Here is a 21,587-nt window from a genome sequence, read left to right as displayed (position 1 = left end):
GTGCTTAGACTTTCAGCAAGCGTGCGTCAGCGTGATAGATAGGAGTTAGTGGAGGCAAATGATTTTTATGACTAGAAGTACTGCCGCAGTGTGAGCAAGGTAACGTTTATGAAGGTATTTAGGGAAACTGGTTAATCGGACTTGAGTCCTGAAGGTGGGAAGTACAGTACCTTCGCTCTGAAGTAGGAGTGGAGACGTGCGCAGTTCTTGAACTGTGGTATCAACACACCTCTGCCAAGATAGTGATGGAGTGAATGATGATAAAGTGTTTCTTCTTTTTCGGGTCACCCGCCTCGTTAGGAAACGGCCGATGTATTGATAAAATATTTATTCATTTATTTTCTTCCCTCTCCTTCCAGTAGTGGATCCGCCAAGGGAAACGATGTCTCCCACTGCTGCACTTCATCTGACTCCTGTATAAGTTGATGAACGAGATTCTTGTGCAACATATAGGTATCTTTACTGTAGAAACGTTTCGCCAATTAGTGGCTTCCTCAGTCCTGTATAAGCGATCATCAAGAGTAGGGTAGTAAGCACCTCCCTCCACTTGTCGGTGTTCTGAACCTTTTAAACAATCCCTATCCATGAGCTGGAAGTGCATATCAAGTTCTTACGCTCACGAGATAGCCTTTTAATATTCTCTTTCGTACATTGATTTCTTTATCAAGTCAACTTGAATTTAAAATCTGCTGAGTAACATACTGTCAGACGAGAAGATTTTACTCTGATGGGTCGAGAGTTCAACATTCAAGAAGGGATGAGTCCCAAGGATCGTGTCTTGCATGTTGGATGTTGCTTTCAAGAAATCTCCCGCTGAAAATAATTAGCAGTCTGTCTTGCCATTTATCATATCTACATTACCTAACTAGCATGCGAATGGAAAAAAAACATGGAAATAATCACGTATCTTATTCATAAATTATAAGTGAACCGAGTTGTGGAAAAAAGCATTGGCCAAAAGTATGGTGTATTTCAAATAATTATCATTTACGACCCAGTGGGGTAGAAATGAACTTATACAGCATTTTAATGGCGGTGGAAGAGGAGGAGGAGGAGGAGAGGGTAATCAAGTAGGAGGATTCCACGTGAGTCCCGTCTGTCCTGCCGAGCAAATTGGTTCTTAATGAGGTCCTTCCATATATTAGAACGGAGAACTGCAGAATCTTGGCAGTGAGACGCCGAAGACGCTCGGAAGAGGTTGCCCATCAACGTCAATTCAGCTACCCGAGCTTCTGTCCAGGATCTGTACCACATGTCTATATTCCAGGTATGTGTGCAGGTGGTTGTGACTAGTGTCTTCAGGACATACACACACACACACACACACACACACACAACTAACACTACAAACCTCACTCAAGGAAAAAGATCTTGGGGTGAGTATAACACCAGGCACATCTCCTGAGGCGCACATCAACCAAATAACTGCTGCAGCATATGGGCGCCTAGCAAACCTAAGGACATCATTCCAATATCTTAATAAGGAATCGTTCAGGACCCTGTACACCGTGTACGTTAGACCCATTTTGGAGTATGTAGCACCAGTTTGGAACCCACATCTAGCCAAGCACGTAAAGAAACTAGAGTAAGTGCAAAGGTTTGCAACGAGACTAGTCCCAGAGCTAAGGGGTATGTCCTACGAGGAGAAGTAAAGGAAAATCGACCTGACGACACTGGAGGACAGGAGAGATAGGGGGGGGGCATGATAACGACATATACAATACTGAGAGAAATTGACAAGGTGGACAGAGACAGAATGTTCCAGAGATGGGACACAGCAACAAGGGGACACAGTTGGAAGTTGAAGACACAGATGAATCACAAGGATGTTAGGAAATATTTCTTCAGTCACAGAGTAGTCAGGAAGTGGAATAGTTTGGGAAGCGATGTAGTGGAGGCAGGATCCATACATAGCTTTAAACAGAGGTATGATAAGGCTCATGGTTCAGGGAGAGTGACCTAGTAGCGACCAGTGAAGAGGCGGGGCCAGGAGCAATGACTCGACTCCTGCAACCACAACTAGGTGAGTATACACACACGTGTGTGCACACGCAGGAAACACTGCACGAGGAATATGTCTTCTTAATGGAAGAACGAACAAGTAGTGATATGATCACAGCATTGAAAATACTCTGGGGCATGTATATGTATATATATATATATATATATATATATATATATATATATATATATATATATATATATATATATATATATATATTATTTTTATTATTTTTATTATCACACCGGCCGATTCCCACCAAGGCAGGGTGGCCCGAAAAAGAAAAACTTTCACCATCATTCACTCCATCACTGTCTTGCCAGAAGGGTGCTTTACACTACAGTTTTTAAACTGCAACATTAACACCCCTCCTTCAGAGTGCAGGCACTGTACTTCCCATCTCCAGGACTTAAGTCCGGCCTGCCGGTTTCCCTGAATCCCTTCATAAATGTTACTTTGCTCACACTCCAACAGCACGTCAAGTATTAAAAACCATTTGTCTCCATTCACTCCTATCAAACACGCTCACGCATGCCTGCTGGAAGTCCAAGCCCCTCGCACACAAAACCTCCTTTACCCCCTCCCTCCAACCCTTCCTAGGCCGACCCCTACCCCGCCTTCCTTCCACTACAGACTGATACACTCTTGAAGTCATTCTGTTTCGCTCCATTCTCTCTACATGTCCGAACCACCTCAACAACCCTTCCTCAGCCCTCTGGACAACAGTTTTGGTAATCCTGCACCTCCTCCTAACTTCCAAACTACGAATTCTCTGCATTATATTCACACCACACATTGCCCTCAGACATGACATCTCCACTGCCTCCAGCCTTCTCCTCGCTGCAACATTCATCACCCACGCTTCACACCCATATAAGAGCGTTGGTAAAACTATACTCTCATACATTCCCCTCTTTGCCTCCAAGGACAAAGTTCTTTGTCTCCACAGACTCCTAAGTGCACCACTCACTCTTTTTCCCTCATCAATTCTATGATTCACCTCATCTTTCATAGACCCATCCGCTGACACGTCCACTCCCAAATATCTGAATACGTTCACCTCCTCCATACTCTCTCCCTCCAATCTGATATTCAATCTTTCATCACCTAATCTTTTTGTTATCCTCATAACCTTACTCTTTCCTGTAATCACCTTTAATTTTCTTCTTTTGCACACCCTACCAAATTCATCCACCAATCTCTGCAACTTCTCTTCAGAATCTCCCAAGAGCACAGTGTCATCAGCAAAGAGCAGCTGTGACAACTCCCACTTTGTGTGTGATTCTTTATCTTTTAACTCCACGCCTCTTGCCAAGACCCTCGCATTTACTTCTCTTACAACCCCATCTATAAATATATTAAACAACCACGGTGACATCACACATCCTTGTCTAAGGCCTACTTTTACTGGGAAAAAATTTCCCTCTTTCCTACATACTCTAACTTGAGCCTCACTATCCTCGTAAAAACTCTTCACTGCTTTCCGTAACCTACCTCCTACACCATACACTTGCAACATCTGCCACATTGCCCCCCTATCCACCCTGTCATACGCCTTTTCCAAATCCATAAATGCCACAAAGACCTCTTTAGCCTTATCTAAATACTGTTCACTTATATGTTTCACTGTAAACACCTGGTCCACACACCCCCTACCTTTCCTAAAGCCTCCTTGTTCATCTGCTATCCTATTCTCCGTCTTACTCTTAATTCTTTCAATTATAACTCTACCATACACTTTACCAGGTACACTCAACAGACTTATCCCCCTATAATTTTTGCACTCTCTTTTATCCCCTTTGCCTTTATACAAAGGAACTATGCATGCTCTCTGCCAATCCCTAGGTACCTTACCCTCTTCCATACATTTATTAAATAATTGCACCAACCACTCCAAAACTATATCCCCACCTGCTTTTAACATTTCTATCTTTATCCCATCAATCCCGGCTGCCTTACCCCCTTTCATTTTACCTACTGCCTCACGAACTTCCCCCACACTCACAACTGGCTCTTCCTCACTCCTACAAGATGTTATTCCTCCTTGCCCTATACACGAAATCACAGCTTCCCTATCTTCATCAACATTTAACAATTCCTCAAAATATTCCTTCCATCTTCCCAATACCTCTAACTCTCCATTTAATAACTCTCCTCTCCTATTTTTAACTGCCAAATCCATTTGTTCTCTAGGCTTTCTTAACTTGTTAATCTCACTCCAAAACTTTTTCTTATTTTCAACAAAATTTGTTGATAACATCTCACCCACTCTCTCATTTGCTCTCTTTTTACATTGCTTCACCACTCTCTTAACTTCTCTCTTTTTCTCCATATACTCTTCCCTCCTTGCATCACTTCTACTTTGTAAAAACTTCTCATATGCTAACTTTTTCTCCCTTACTACTCTCTTTACATCATCATTCCACCAATCGCTCCTCTTCCCTCCTGCACCCACTTTCCTGTAACCACAAACTTCTGCTGAACACTCTAACACTACATTTTTAAACCTACCCCATACCTCTTCGACCCCATTGCCTATGCTCTCATTAGCCCATCTATCCTCCAATAGCTGTTTATATCTTACCCTAACTGCCTCCTCTTTTAGTTTATAAACCTTCACCTCTCTCTTCCCTGATGCTTCTATTCTCCTCGTATCCCATCTACCTTTTACTCTCAGTGTAGCTACAACTAGAAAGTGATCTGATATATCTGTGGCCCCTCTATAAACATGTACATCCTGAAGTCTACTCAACAGTCTTTTATCTACCAATACATAATCCAACAAACTACTGTCATTTCGCCCTACATCATATATATATATATATATACATATATATATATATATATATATATATATATATATATATATATATATATATATATAAAGAGTGCATTAAGATGTGTTTCTTGTGTTACAGGTTTGCACACTGGGAAGGATGTGTTTGTGGTTCCTGCTTATCATAGGACTTCTCTCCCAGGCGAGTATATGTACCTTTAAATATCAAAATTATCTTTGCCGGCTAGCTTATATTTCATTTTCCAAACTTCTGAAGTATGGGCGGGGATGCTGCAGTGTGTCATGTCTGAGTTGTGATGTTCACACTTGTGGACAGGAGATGTTGGAAGGAATGATGTTAATCTAAACTGGTAGATTTTATTCGGATTACTAACCCAGGATAATTCAAGAGAGCCACTCAGTCTGGTTATTCCCATTGGGTTGGTATGGATACGTCCCATAATAGTGGGCTAACACCCAGGTATCTGTAATGTTTGCTGCTAGGTGAGCAGGGTAAGCAAATACAGTAAAACCTGCCCATTTCCACTTTTGCCAGGATCGAACCCAGATCTCTCAGATGTGAGCCGAAATCCTTACCACTTGGTGAATGTAATTTTTGGGAGGATATCCCTGTATTGGTTAGACACGGCTTATGTCGGATAAATTTGAAGTATTTATCCGACCAGTTTCACTAATCACACCCTATTCTTTCCCCACCCTTAACTAGTATGCGAAATTCTAAATATATATCCTCTTAATTAATAAACCTAAAACACATTAAACAGAACACATGACATCTCTTCATCATTATTATTAATAATTAGTGAACAAAATTAAACTGGGAGGTGTCATTCACAGTTGACATCTCATTTCCGAGGATTCGAGACTGGTACATAATTACTAAACCCGTGTGGGTCATTAAACTGGTGGCTGAAGCTCTCCCTTCACACGTCGAGGGCCTGGGTTCGATTCCCAGCCAGGGTAGGAATATTGGACGTGTTTCTTTCCACCTGTTGTCTATGTTCCTCATCAGTAAAATGGGTACCTGAGTGTTAGTGGACTGGTGTGGGTCGCATCCTGGGACACTGACCTAATTTGCCCGAAATGCTCAGCATAACAAGCGGCTTTCTATATAGTAGTATGTCATTGATGTCAGCTAGACCTGTATACATATAGTAAATAAAGATATTATTATTATTATTATTATTATTATTATTATTATTATTATTATTATTATTATTATTATTATTATTAATGAAAGCACTAGCGTTTTGTTGTAACCTCTTTACAATTAAATTAAAGTTACAGTATGAGAGTATTAGCAGGTCGAAAGATTACAATAATGTTATATTATGAGCATATTGTGTAGACCTAAAAACAGTTCCTAGGCAGATCCAGTTCAACTCCAGTCCCTTCAATACCGAAAACAAAAGAAATAGTAATAATCCTGTAACCTGTCCATCTATCTAACAATCTATCTACTGGTGGTGTTGTCAGAGCCAGCAAGGTGCGGCCCATTTCTACAAGATCCAGCCTGGCACCTTCAAAGAGTTCCAATACATCAATTGCCAAGGAACTTACAACAGGTCCACTTACACCAAGTTAATCCGCATCTGTGAGGAATGTCAGAACCTCTACCGCAATGACTACACTGTCTCGCTGGAATGCAAGTAAGTACAGCCAATTCACAGTTAATTCATAGACTGGAAACCATATTTCATTTCAGTCTGACGCTCTGGTCCATCTTGGAGACCTGAAATGTCGATCAAGATCAAATAAAGACATGCTCTGCACGTCAAGCTTTTATTGCGACAATGTTTTCATTTTTTTTTTAGATATTTATTAAGTCCGTGATTAGATAAAAACCTGGGGAGGCTGAAATGAAGTGTGTCTTTCTTTTTACCAGCAATATGCCATTTGGATTCAACATTATTATTATTATTATTATTATTATTATTATTATTATTATTATAATCAAGGGGTAAGCGCTAAACCCAGAGGATTATACAGCGCCTGGGGGGGGGGGATGTGGAAGGCATTCAGGCTTAATTCGGGAACTGGAGCACAGATCCAATTCCCTAAATCAAGAGCCCCTCACCAACATCAAGGAACCTTCCTTGAGGGGTTTGGATTCAACAAAGTCGCGACTCCACAATCATCCACGATTGTGGAGTAGAGTTAATTGTGAATTATTCAAATTACAATTACTGCAGCCTGCCCCAAACTACATTTTATTCTCGAAGATACATCACAATCATTCAGTTAATACATACACACACATAATGCGATAAGAAATGGGTGGTATCTTAATATGCAAAATAAGCACAATGAAAATAGAATTCCATCTGTTTTGCCGATTTCTCGCACTGATAATGTGAGAAATCACGAAAGCGCTTGGAATGCTACTGTGGCTATATTGCATTTGCACTTACTGTTACATATTACATGTGGTTTAAACACGTATAATTTATATATTTTCTAACTTTCTCAGGGAGAACTGCTTCCAGAACGAGATGTTTGATAAATGTGTGCTGTCTCTGCTGCTGGCTCATAAAGAAGAGGAATATAAAAACATGATTACTTATGCCAGCGGGTAGGAGCTGCAGTCACAGTCTTTAAGGTGGTTAGTTCAGTGACCAACTGGTAGTACGTAATTCAAGTTAACTTTTGTTGATGTTATAGAAATGACAGTCATGCCTCAATAACATGCTATTAATAAGTTCTTGTCAGAATTCATGATGTTTTTTTTTTGTCCATCCATTTGCTTGCAGGGGTTGAATTATAGCTGCTGGTCCGGATTATTAACTACTAACGCGCAGTTTTACTGACTGAGAGCCTCTATCATAACTTCTCTCAAATCTTTATATGGTGTTTGCCTCTTTCACTGCTTCATCTAGTTAATGTCATAAGTTATCCTGAGGTTAGAGATATTTCCTAAAATCTGCGGGCCAGTTAATTCTTTACCCACCAGCTATGTATAATATCTCTGGCATCTGACAGCATCTATAATCCCCTCTTATTCATTTCATACAGCCGTTAGCTTTATTACTTCTAAAGTGGGTACTCGCCTAGCTATGGTTGCTGGGGGTCGAATCTTAACCATTGTCCCCACTGAACTGAATATGACTGGTTTAGCTAGTCTCTTGCTTCATGAGCCCTATCGTACTTATCCCTAACACTGTGCAAGATATTTACTTTCACCATATTCTTGTCCAGTTTATTTTACTTCCTGATCCTCCTGTGCTCGAGGTTGAACAAGTATCTCCTAACATCCTTGTGGCTGATCTCAGTGTCAGCTTCATGCACCTGCCTCTTAACCTTTTCTACACTGGAAAAGTGGGCTCCTAGCCCCTTGGGATATACTAACCCTATTTTTAAAACCATGTATGGAGTCAGACCTCCACTTGTAGTTCATGTCAGCAATTAACCACCAGTTGCCATTATTTATTTATTTTATTTATTTATTTATTTATGTCTTTGCAAACAGTACATTGAGATTTTATATTTACAATAGTGGGTTGCAATGCAAAGAAAGCCTCTATTTTGGCTCTCAGTCCCAAATGTCCTTTAAAGTGAGACTCCAACCTGAGGAGTGTTCTAAGGGTCAACACCCCCCCCCCCTCCATACCATGTCTGATCAACCAGGATGTTGGTGCTAGCCGCATAAAGTACATGTAAGCACCCCAGCCTAGCTGGTCAAGAACCAGCTTGAGGAACTTATCACATTCTCTTATCTAAACAATCAGAGATCGGTTGGTAATCCACTAAATGTATGGAGGGTGTTGAAAGGTCTTGGTACCCTTACACCTGCAGACTTTCCTCAGTCGTCATTCCTTCAGTGTTCCCAAGTTGTTATCACTTGGGCCAAATTACCTATTTAAGTTAGTAGGTTGAACTCTAGCTCTTGGCTCTGCCTCAACTTTCGACTGACTGAGGTTAACTGCCAATCACATTTTCCTCCTAGTCCTAATGTATTATCTTTTTACCTCATCAACCATCTCCCACCAAGACATAATTATCATTATTATTATTCCTTTATCAAGAGCCCCTCATGGGCATCAGGGAACCTCTCCTTAGATCATTACATTATTATAATAAAAAAGAAGCGCTAAACCACAAGGGCTATATTGCTTAAATCATTACAATCATAGCTAGGCATTAAACCCATAAGGGCCATACCTCCTCAGATTATTATTATTATAATCAAGGGGAAGCGCTAAACCCGGAGGATTATACAGCGCCTGGGGGGGGGGGATGTGGAAGGCATTCAGGCTTAATTCGGGGAACTGGAGCACAGATCCAATTCCCTAAATCAAGAGCCCCTCACCAACATCAAGGAACCTTCCTTGAGGGGTTACCTCCTCAGAGAGATAGACCTTGTTTTATTTAAAAACAAGCGCCAATCCCGTATGAGTCATAAAGCTTCTGCAGAGAGTCAGGTTATACTGTGTCAGTGTCTAGTTCATTCCACAGCTTTACTGTTCTTACACCAAAGTTTATAATATTCTCACAAAAGTGTGATTCTTTTAGTTACAAAATGCTAAATCCACATACACAAAATGCTTTGTAATGCTTTGGACTCAGTTTGATGTGTGGTTTTCTGTTATAGCTTTCATTTTTATTATTAATTTCAATTATTATTATTAAAATCAAGGGGGAAGTGCTAATTATTATTATTATTATTATAATCAAGGAGGAAGCGCTAAACCCAGAGGATTATACAGCGCCTGGGGGGGGGATGTGGAAGGCATTCAGGCTTAATTTGGGGAACTGGAGCACAGATCCAATTCCCTAAATCAAGAGCCCCTCACCAACATCAAGGAACCTTCCCTGAGGGGGGGAAGTGCTAAACCCATAGGATTATACAGCACCTGGGGGGGGGGATGTGGAAGGCATTCAGGCTTAATTCGGGGAACTGGAGCATAGATACAATTCCCTAAATCAAGAGCCCCTCACCAACATCAAGGAACCTTCCTTGAGGGGTATTAATTTCAAAAAATGTGCACCTCTCATTTTAATGTAATGTAGTGAGTATATTTATGCTGGGGAGGTAAGGATTCAAACCTTAGCCACTACTGGCCTTGCAGTTTTAACAAAGGTTTTGTCTAGCTTGCTGGATTCTCCTGTACCCTTCATATTTACTCTTGAAGCTCTGTATGAGAGCCTGTTTCCATCAATTTCTCTTGTAAATTCCACTTTATTTTCTCACCTAAAACTAGTACAGTATTGCTAAACCTTCCTGTGGCCTAGTTGAAATCACTCTGTATATGGGAATACCTAGGAGTACATGGGAAAGATATTATTATTAGTGCAATAAAAAACTAAGCACTAAATGGAGAAAGTAGAAAACATCTGACAGTTTATATCTAGGATATGTGCAAAGAACTATAATTATCTAGCTCCTATTTCTGTTTTGATAGTTTAAGAGAAAGCTCTCTTTCCATCCTATGGCCACACTGCCAGCCTGCAACAGTGGTCAAGACATAGCTATGAAAAATGTGAATGGATATTTAATAAGACAAGTGGAAGCAGAATGGTAATTACTGTACTACCTTACCATACTACTTGTACAACTTCAGCTACTACTATAAAACCACCAATACTATAATTGTTCATTGTAAGGTTGTTTCTGAACTGATATATCTAGTCAATTGCTGCATTATATTTAGTCAAACTACATTGTATCTAGTCAGCTACTGCACTGTATCTAGTCAGCTACTGCATTGTATCTAGTCAGTCCCTGCACTGTATCAAATCAGCCCTGATGTTGTATTTAGTCACCTATTGCATTGTATTCAAATGAATTCTATATTTTAAGTGCTCATTAAACTAGTTCTTATATTACTGTGGAGATGCATATATGTGCATGCACATGCATTATTATTATAACAAAAGAGAAGCGCTAAACCACAAGGGCTATACAGCGCTATTCATGCACATGCAGTGTGTTCATGCATGTACGTGAGTCCATGTGCACTGGTACTCATGCACGTGTGTATATGATTAAAATACAAATTTAAATTGTATCCAGTCATGACTTCAATTATAAAAAAAAAAAATTAAATGATGATTATTGATTTACATGTATAAACAGTAAGACTTAAATTTATTTTGTAATTTAATCATACTTTCACTCATGGAATGATCAATTACACAGGTACATTTTGTGTAATGAATGCAAATAACAGCATAAACAAGTGCATTACCATATGAAGGAATACCAAACCTGTTGGGGATCATACATTATTATTATTATAATCAAGGAGGAAGCGCTAAACCTGGAGGATTATACAGAGCCTGGGGGGGGGATGTGGAAGGCATTCAGGCTTAATTCGGGGAATTGGAGCACAGATCCAATTCCCTAAATCAAGAGCCCCTCACCAACATCAAGGAATCTTCCTTGAGGGGTGGGGATCATACAGCATCTGGGGAAATGGGAGGTAATCAGGTTTGATCCAAGGGAATGGAAAGTAGCTCCATTCCCTTGGTATCAAGAGCCCTGCATTAGAATCCTGGAACCCCTCTTAAAGAGAATGTCAAGCAATGCCACATTAAAACTTTCCCATTCTTGCTTTATGGTGTTATCTGATCTACTAACACATAATCAGGGATAAAATTTTATAATATTCTTGATGCTATATTAACTGCACGGCTTTATTACTAATTGATACTGATACATTGTTTTATATATTCCATTCATGTGGGTAATTCAGTACTGAAATGTCTATAAAATTTTGGATGAAGCTCTTATATCTTTAATGTTATCTAAAATCAAGGTTGAATAAACATGTGTATAAATGCAGAAAGTAATGTGTGCCACTTGGCCTCAGTCACTCAAAAGAAGTTACCTGGTTTACTTACTTCACTGCTGAACCCTAGTACAGTTTAGTTATACATTAATACTACGTATTATTATATTCTCAATGAACTGCTAAACCCATAGCGATCACTTGGCTCTTTGTCATATGTTAAATTTTCAAAAATCCTCATTCTTGTAAAGTGTAGGGCATTTCCCATTCTTGGCTTGCATTTACTCAGTCACATGTCCTTTTCTTATTTCTCAGATATTTACCATACTAATCCTTGTTCATTTCCAGTTCACCAAGTGTCAATTCTCAGTACACATTACAGCACAGTATTGTGTAAATCTTGATTAAAGGTTTAAAAATATCAATGCAAACACAATAATCACATCAGGTTGAAATGTCTTTTGATTCTACATAAGGTCACCCCCTCAAGCAGCAGATGCTTGCATATGGAATGAGGCATCAAAGATACAAGAGTACAACTGTGCTAATTGTGGATAAATGACATTACAGTATCTGTCCTAGAGCTTATTTCTCTAGTTATTCAGACATGCCTGTCATCAGATATCTGATCCACATGATCCATACAGGAGTCAACAAAATCCCAGGTCTTTGGTGAATGAATAGCCACCTTGAAATGATACATAACTACAGTTTTATTACTATGACTACAGTATTGGAAAAGGAGCAAATAATTCTTACCTCATTCAATACCCATTAATATACTACATATGTAATTAATTTATGGAATAAATAAAAATGCTACCTATTTGTTTTATTAAACAATACATCAATTACATAAGCCTTATTTCTAGTGTATGTCACTGGATTACACATTAAGTAACAAAAATACTGTGGTGGGGATGATTTACAACACTTTCAATAATCAACCAAACTCATTAAAAATATTATGCACATACAGTACTCTCATTACTCCATCTTATGTGTTCAGTATCTGGATGGTGACTGCACTATAACGTTACCCAGAAATCATATCCAGTATGTATACATCTTTTAAGAGAGTGGTGAAGCAATGTAAAAAGAGAGCAAATGAGAGAGTGGGTGAGATGTTATCAACAAATTTTGTTGAAAATAAGAAAAAGTTTTGGAGTGAGATTAACAAGTTAAGAAAGCCTAGAGAACAAATGGATTTGTCAGTTAAAAATAGGAGAGGAGAGCTATTAAATGGAGAGTTAGAGGTATTGGGAAGATGGAGGGAATATTTTGAGGAATTGTTAAATGTTGATGAAGATAGGGAAGCTGTGATTTCGTGTATAGGGCAAGGTGGAACAACATCTTGTAGGAGTGAGGAAGAGCCAGTTGTGAGTGTGGGGGAAGTTCGTGAGGCAGTAGGTAAAATGAAAGGGGGTAAGGCAGCCGGGATTGATGGGATAAAGATAGAAATGTTAAAAGCAGGTGGGGATATAGTTTTGGAGTGGTTGGTGCAATTATTTAATAAATGTATGGAAGAGGGTAAGGTACCTAGGGATTGGCAGAGAGCATGCATAGTTCCTTTGTATAAAGGCAAAGGGGATAAAAGAGAGTGCAAAAATTATAGGGGGATAAGTCTGTTGAGTATACCTGGCAAAGTGTATGGTAGAGTTATTATTGAAAGAATTAAGAGTAAGACGGAGAATAGGATAGCAGATGAACAAGGAGGCTTTAGGAAAGGTAAGGGGTGTGTGGACCAGGTGTTTACAGAGAAACATATAAGTGAACAGTATTTAGATAAGGCTAAAGAGGTCTTTGTGGCATTTATGGATTTGGAAAAGGCGTATGACAGGGTGGATAGGGGGGCAATGTGGCAGATGTTGCAGGTGTATGGTGTAGGAGGTAGGTTACTGAAAGCAGTGAAGAGTTTTTACGAGGACAATGAGGCTCAAGTTAGAGTATGTAGGAAAGAGGGAAATTATTTCCCAGTAAAAGTAGGCCTTAGACAAGGATGTGAGATGTCACCGTGGTTGTTTAATATATTTGTGGATGGGGTTGTAAGAGAAGTAAATGCGAGGGTCTTGGCAAGAGGCGTGGAGTTAAAGGATAAAGAATCACACATAAAGTGGGAGTTGTCACAGTTGCTCTTTGCTGATGACACTGTGCTCTTGGGAGATTCTGAAGAGAAGTTGCAGAGATTGGTGGATGAATTTGGTAGGGTGTGCAAAAGAAGAAAATTGAAAGTGAATACAGGAAAGAGTAAGGTTATGAGGATAACAAAAAGATTAGGTGATGAAAGATTGGATATCAGATTGGAGGGAGAGAGTATGGAGGAGGTGAATGTATTCAGATATTTGGGAGTGGACGTGTCAGCGGATGGGTCTATGAAAGATGAGGCGAATCATAGAATTGATGAGGGGAAAAGGGTGAGTGGTGCACTTAGGAGTCTGTGGAGACAAAGAACTTTGTCCTTGGAGGCAAAGAGGGGAATGTATGAGAGTATAGTTTTACCAACACTCTTATATGGGTGTGAAGCATGGGTGATGAATGTTGCAGCGAGGAGAAGCTGGAGGCAGTGGAGATGTCATGTCTGAGAACAATGTGTGGTGTGAATATAATGCAGAGATTTCGTTGTTTGGAAGTTAGGAGGAGGTGCGGGATTACCAAAACTGTTGTCCAGAGGGCTGAGGAAGGGTTGTTGAGGTGGTTCGGACATGTGGAGAGAATGGAGCGAAACAGAATAACTTCAAGAGTGTATCAGTCTGTAGTGGAAGGAAGGCGGGGTAGGGGTCGGCCTAGGAAAGGTTGGAGGGAGGGGGTAAAGGAGGTTTTGTGTGCGAGGGGCTTGGACTTCCAGCAGGCATGCGTGAGCGTGTTTGATAGGAGTGAATGGAGACAAATGGTTTTTAATACTTGACGTGCTGTTGGAGTGTGAGCAAAGTAACATTTATGAAGGGGTTCAGGGAAACCGGCAGGCCGGACTTCAGTCCTGGAGATGGGAAGTACAGTGCCTGCACTCTGAAGGAGGGGTGTTAATGTTGCAGTTTAAAAACTGTAGTGTAAAGCACCCTTCTGGCAAGACAGTGATGGAGTGAATGATGGTGAAAGTTTTTCTTTTTCGGGCCACCCTGCCTTGGTGGGAATCGGCCAGTGTGATAATAAAAATAAATAAATAATTTCTTTCAACATACCAGCCATATCCCACCGAGGTGGGGTGGCCCAAAAGAAAAAACTAAGGTTTCTCCTTTTAAATTTAGTAATATATACAGGAGAAGGGGTTACTAACCCCTTGCTCCCGGCATTTTAGTCGCCTCTAACGACACGCGTGGCTTACAGAGGAAGAATTCTGTTCCACTTCCCCATGGAGATAAGAGGAAATAAACAGGAACAAGAATTAGAAAGAAAATAGAAGAAAACCCACGTATGTGTAGTGTGACCTAAGTGTAAGTAGAAGTAGCAAGACGTACCTATAATTTTGCATATTTATGAGACAGACAAAAGAAACCAGCAATCCTACCATCATGTAAAACAATTACAGGCTTTCGTTTTACACTCACTTGGCAGGATGGTAGTACCTCCCTGGGCGGTTGCTGTCTACCAACCTACTACCTACTCTCATATCTCACAATAAAATCTTAAAAGTGAAGTGCCAGTTGGAATAAAGTCACAAAACTTTTCCTCACATGGACGATAAAATGCTACATTTCATTTTTTTATAAGAATATTCTGCTTTAAATGTTAGCTTGTATAAGGCTTGAGAGTGCTCCTCTGGCTAAAACAGGAGGATTGCCTTTCCAAAAAGATTTGAATTTTTCTGTTTAATATAAAGGTTATATCCCTGTCCAAGATGCTAGGCTCAACCATATTTAAAATGCTAGACAATTTTACTCAAGGTAATGAAATGCTTGAATATTGAATTAAGTTACATTCCTCATCTTCAGCTCAACATCATTATGATTTGCAGTCAGTCCATTAGCAATCATGATTATCAAACTCAGCTAGTCAATTACTGCATTCATGAAAAAAAAGTGCTAAACCTGTGTGGGTCAGATCACTTAGCCAGTCACTGCTCAGACAATTTGATTTATCCATCCCTTTTCTGAAGGAAAATACATAAAGCTACTAAAACGAGCATTAATATAATAGTTTAATAAAGGGAACATACATATTTATTAGGGAGCATATATCAAATGAAATTTTAACTTCTAAATATCAACAACATGCATAAGCTGGGATACTAAAGCTGAAATATCCTTGTCCATATCCATGAGTAAACCAGTGTTTGCAGTATTAGTTGCTATTACTGTCACAACCATCGGTAACTTGTTGAAATGCACAACCTGCAGATGTGGAAGGAGGAAAAATTTATTTTAGTATACAGCAAATCTAAATTAATAGTACAATTTTCTGACGCTTCATTTGCTTTTGACAAACTAATAAACAATTTCAGACATTTCAAAAATGCTAGCCAATTAGGCTACCATTAACCCTTAAACTGTCCAAACATAGATCTACGTTCACGTATGTAGCGCTCCGACCTTGATTTTCCCTATTTGAAAGCATGTAAAAAAAACGCAGATCTATGTTCGGAGCCTGCCGCACGTCAATGTATATCTACGTTTGGACAGTTTAAGGGTTAAACAGCTTATGTGGCTAATTTGTTTAATCTTTCTTCCTAACTTTGTCTATATTTTCAACTAAGACTTTAGAAAAACTTACTTCTCAGCACATTCCATTTAAATTCATACATTACTGTTCTTACTGTACTGCTGTACAGTAATAACTGATTACGAGTAAGTGTTTTTAGGTCTATGCACAAACATTTCTGACTTGCATGAACATGGCTATTAATAAAATATACACTAGGAAGCTTGAGTGGCAATGGTGAAAGTGGCTGACAGAACCTAACATTTTGGACAGTTTTTTAGCCGAAACTTTGGCCAGGTTGACATGGGGTGGGCCTAATACCTGAGGTGATTGGGAGTAGAGGAATGCAGAATTGAGTTAACCAGTTTTTGGAAGCCCATAAATATGTTGCTAAAAAGTTGTTCTCCATGGGGAAGTGGAACAAAATTCTTCCTCCGTATGCCATGTGTGTCATAAGAGGCAATTAAAATGCTGGGAGCGAGGGTCTAGTAACCCATACTCCTGTATGTTTTACTAAATTTAAAGAGAGAAACTTCAGTTTTTCTTTTTGGGCCACCCTGCCTCGGTGAGATATGGCCGATTTATTGAAAGAAGCAAAAAGTGGTAATCACATTAAGGATTTCTTTGCGTACTGTGTCTTATGCTGTCCACTTGTTGGTTTGATGGGTATACTGTACCAGTATTCAGTACCCAACTGTATCAGCTTAGTGTCTGATAAGGAGGATTTCAATACATTCATGCATAAAATGTTCATCAACTTGGCAAGAACATAATTTTGCACTATATAGCATACTTACCTGGTAGTTTCCATATATACACACCATCTTGTGATTCTTGCCCATGCCCAGTTTACCAGCTTGGTCTGTCGCCATACTAAATGTCGAGATAAAGTTTGGTCGCATTGCTAGTTCTGGCACTTCATCTGCTGCAACTAAGCAAAATATTTTTAATAACTTTCAGCAAAGTAAAAAAAAATACATTCCTTAGGAACAATCAGAATACCATGATTGGAACAATACACAAAAAAATTGAACAAAAGAGAAAGAAACTTATAATGACATTTTGGTCTGACTTGGACCATTAACTAGTCACACACTGTTAATGGCTCAAGTCAAGTTGCACCAAAATGTTGTCATAAGTTTATTTCCCCTGTGTGTGGGTTATTTGTGAATAATACATTCATTTACTGTTTTGCTCCATTTCAGATCTCACCAAATTTTAATTCAAGTCAACATATGCATATGTCACTGAAAGTAGGAAAATATGAAAAATCCTTCCTCGATATTCAGGATATCTGATAATGGTAAACTTTATTTGAAACACTGTCATTGAAGTTGATTGTTATTGCAAATGTGACCTACAAAACAAAAAAAAGAAAAACCATTTTCACCATTTGGCCTGGTCTCAGACCGGGCCGGTGGGGGGTCCAACCTCCGAAACCTTCTCCAGGTATACAGAAAACTTGTAATTTGTGTAACCATGACTCTCATTTTTCAATATATATAGCTTGCTGTATAAATTTTGTATAAAATATCAAATTTCCCTTTAAGTGCAGATCTGCTGAGTCATACACACACAAGTCTGGCAAATTAGTTACATCTGTCCCAGAGGGGAACACAAAAACAAATGCTCTATGTGATTTCTGGCATTCAGAAACCAAGACAAATGAGAGATTATTGCCTTAGGTTGTAAGTTAATTTTAAGGCTTCCTAAAATGCTCTGCAAAACCAGGGCCTTCTACTGAGTATGCCAATCATGTTAACTAATTCTATATCACTTGTATATACAGTATAAAGAATGGAATTAAAAATCGTCAATTTAGAATTTTTTTTAATACACATATTCATATCTAAATATCTATTTCTGAAATAAAAATGATTAATGAAAATTTAATAACAAGAGCACCTTATGTTGGTTAAAAGGACAAGTGTAACTAATGTGACATTTTATTGTGGCAACGTTTCACTCTCCAGGAGCTTTGTCAAGCTGTTACATAATGACTTGACAAAACTCTTGGAGAGCAAAACATTGCTGCATAAAATGTCACATTAGTTCCACTTGTGTCCTTTTACTTAACATATTGTCAGTAATTCTACATTATTACAAGAGCACATTGCATAAGATCATTTATACTTCATTATGTTTGAGACTACTTACCTTTTAGTATTGGTACTCCATCACGATCTGTTACGACAATACCGAGAACATCTTCAGTACTGAAAATAGAGAAATTCAGTTATAACAGGTTAGTTTAATAAAGTCTATATTGCAAAAGTCAGTCAAATGCACATACTAAGTTCATTAAAAAAAAGTACATTATAAAAAGCATATGCATATTCCTTATCTCTGTGCTGGATGGATAAAATCACAAGTGGGGCAAAGTGTATCCTCATAAAAGTATAATACACAATGATGGATATGTTTCATTTATGTGCATTTTTTAATTTATAGTAATTCTTCCCTCAAATTTATACATATTAGCCTCAAGATCTAACATTCTTGCCCATTATACTTAAACTTGATTGACTGCTAAAAAGTGGAGTACAGTATATTATGCAATTAGGGTGACTGACTTGCATAAACTACGTACTTTAAAGAAAGTCCCTTATGATGCAGGGTATTTCGGGCAATCTTAAAACTAAATTATGATTATAAGTATGTGAGAATAGAAATAAAACAAAACAAAAAATAAGTTAACAAAATAATTATTTAATGAATAGGATGGTAAGAGGTAGGAAGAACAGCGCTTACAATATGGAGAGGGGATGGGTATGTTTTAGTTTAAAGAGTTATTTGAACTGTGTGCGTGTGTACTTCTGGAAAGACAGCTACTGAATGAACAATGGTGAATGAGTTTCCTCTTTTGGGTCATCCTGACTTAGTGGAAGATGATCATCGTGGTACAGAAATTAACCTGTAAACGGTCCAAACGAATATACAGTATACGTTTTTTCAACATTTGAAAGTATGTAAAAAAACGTAGATCTTTTTGTTTTTTACATTTGAAAATGTGTAAAAAAACTTTGATCTACTTTTTTTTTGTTATATTTGAAAATATGTAAAAAAAAAACGTAGATCTACTTTTGTAGCACTACACATGTGAACGTAGATCTGCTTGGACCGTTTACGGGTTAAAGATGGATAATGGTAAAAATATGATATGCAGTATAGATTCACAAGTCTAACAAGTATAAATGCCATCTAAAATTTATTACAGTATTGCTCAGTATTTCATTGCAGTACAGTATTTTGTTACAAAATAAAAATAAAATTAAAAACTTGCCTGTTCATCAAATCAAGTAGATATTTCTTCATCTCCTGAAAAGATTAAATAAATTATAGAATTACACATGTAATTAAAGTTTAAATAATGCAAAGATACAGGTAAACTTGCCCTATACTTTACCACACACACTATATGCTACAAACATGCAAAAATTTCCCATTATAAATATTTACCAGCATTTTATGTCTTATTCCTTAGATAAAGAGCCCCTCACTAGCAGCAAGGAACCTTCTTGAGGGGTGTAAGTTTACTTAGGCACAGGTACACAGAAATATAATTATCAGCGTAAATAACCTAGATAACAAAGCCAAAGTGATTTATTTCCATTACAATAAAGAACTTCATTTATTTGTGTAGTAGGTATATAGGCCTGGTGGCAAAAGCTCTTGTTTCACACTCTGAGGGTCCGAGTTTGATTCCCGGCGAGGGTTGAAACATTGGGCGTGTTTCCTTACACCGGTTGTCTATGTTCACCCATCAGTAATAATGGGTACCTGCGTATAAATCGACTGGTGTGGGTCACATCCTGAAGCAAAACTGACATAATTTGCCCAAAATGCTCTGACTAGCTTGTGCTAGTAGGTCTTACGTTGTGTCCTTCCTTAAGTGAATATGACCGGACCTGACTGGGTTGGGTCATTTGCTTAAGCCAGTGGGAGACTTGGACCTGCCTCGCATGGGCCAGTAGGCCTGCTACAGTGTTCCTTATTTCTCTACACATATGCTGCTATGTATGATAATCTATGTAACTGTATTTGTGTATACCTGAATAAACTTACTTATGTTCTTATAACATGCGGTTTTCTATATAGTAATACGTCATTGATGTCAGCTAGGCCTGTATACCTTGTACATGTACTTGTATTATTATTATTATTATTATTATTATTATTATTATTATAAAAAAGAAGCACTAAACCACAAGGGCTATACAGTCATGTACTTGTAGAAATAAAGATATATTATTATTATTATTAGTTTTATTTAAAATATTATTAAGGCCCGGTGGCCTGGTGGCTAAAGCTCCCGCTTCACACACGGAGGGCCCGGGTTCGATTCCCGGCGGGTGGAAACATTCAACACGTTTCCTTACACCTGTTGTCCTGTTCACCTAGCAGCAAATAGGTACCTGGGTGTTAGTCGACTGGTGTGGGTCGCATCCTGGGGGACAAGATTAAGGACCCCAATGGAAATAAGTTAGACAGTCCTCGATGACGCACTGACTTTCTTGGGTTATCCTGGGTGGCTAACCCTCCGGGGTTAAAAATCCAAACGAAATCTTATCTTATCTTATCTTATCACAAGGAAGGCCACTAACATGCTGTGCATTTCGGGTATTGGGATTCTTACTTGATTTAGAAAAGTCATAAGGTATACATAAGTAATTAAACCATATGATATATTTACATTTTAACATTAATACTTACAAACTGCATATAGATATATTATTATTACATTAACAGGGAAGCTCTACACTCGTAAGGGTCATACAGAACCCAGGATATTGGAAGTGTACAGAGTTATTAAGTTAATCTGAGGAAGGAAAGCTCCAGTTCCTCAGATCAAGACATTCCCCAGCAAAGAGATACAACCTTGACTCAAAAATTATATCAAATATACAAAAAAAAAAAAAAAATTTGATGACTTAACCTAGGATATCCAGGCAATTCAATACTCTAAATTCATATGTACAAATCATTTCATAGCATCAAATGAAGGTCAAACACAACTTCATTACTGTGTTAATTAAATCTACTACCAGAAGTAAAATTTAATTACATTACTGTTAACAAAGTATAAAATAAGAGCATGAAGCAGCACAAAATATCATACCTCTGCCATTTCATGAAGTGCAATGAGTGAATTTGATCTTATCTCTCCTTCCAAAATATCGCCTCCTTGTTCTTCAATAGGCTTAAAGTCTGTTACCTGACTTAGTGGTCTTAATTGAGAAAATATTGACTAAGAACTCGTGACTTCCAAAAGTCAGGGGGTCCAAGTCAGCCTCAGTCATTAGCGAAATGTTCACATGCAATTCGACTGGAATTGCCATAGTTAAAAGAAATTAACGAAATTAACACTTAATTTATGTATTATTTCAACCCGTCTATTACCTAATATAGGCTAGATTTTTACAGC

General features: G+C 38.4%; 2 protein-coding genes across 3 annotated transcripts in view; one reads left to right on the top strand and one right to left on the bottom strand.

The window, feature by feature from the left end:
• Positions 1-12,265, top strand: part of LOC128694752 (crustacean hyperglycemic hormone) — a 62,288-nt gene extending 50,023 nt beyond the window's left edge. The window contains exons 1-4 of one of the 2 annotated variants that reach the window (XM_053785037.2): positions 1,148-1,267; positions 4,921-4,980; positions 6,276-6,448; positions 7,270-12,265. In XM_053785037.2, the coding sequence (XP_053641012.1) occupies positions 1,253-1,267; positions 4,921-4,980; positions 6,276-6,448; positions 7,270-7,375 (354 nt within the window). In that variant the 5' untranslated portion in view covers positions 1,148-1,252 and the 3' untranslated portion in view covers positions 7,376-12,265. Of the gene's footprint in view, positions 1-1,147; positions 1,268-4,920; positions 4,981-6,275; positions 6,449-7,269 lie in introns of those variants that run through there. The other variant, XM_070095676.1, reaches the window with a different exon arrangement.
• A 3,384-nt stretch (positions 12,266-15,649) lies between these two features.
• Lamtor3 (Late endosomal/lysosomal adaptor, MAPK and MTOR activator 3) lies at positions 15,650-21,587 on the bottom strand. Its single transcript, XM_053785039.2, has 5 exons — positions 21,282-21,587; positions 19,446-19,480; positions 18,320-18,378; positions 16,960-17,093; positions 15,650-15,855 (listed from the first exon to the last, which is right to left on the bottom strand). The coding sequence occupies exons 1-5, from the start codon at positions 21,288-21,290 to the stop codon at positions 15,721-15,723; spliced, it is 372 nt and encodes a 123-aa protein (XP_053641014.1). The 5' UTR covers positions 21,291-21,587; the 3' UTR covers positions 15,650-15,720.

The sequence above is a fragment of the Cherax quadricarinatus genome, chromosome 51, assembly GCF_038502225.1.
Source record: "Cherax quadricarinatus isolate ZL_2023a chromosome 51, ASM3850222v1, whole genome shotgun sequence".
NCBI classification, from domain to species: Eukaryota; Metazoa; Arthropoda; class Malacostraca; order Decapoda; family Parastacidae; genus Cherax; species Cherax quadricarinatus.
This window is presented reverse-complemented; position numbering and strand designations above follow the sequence as displayed.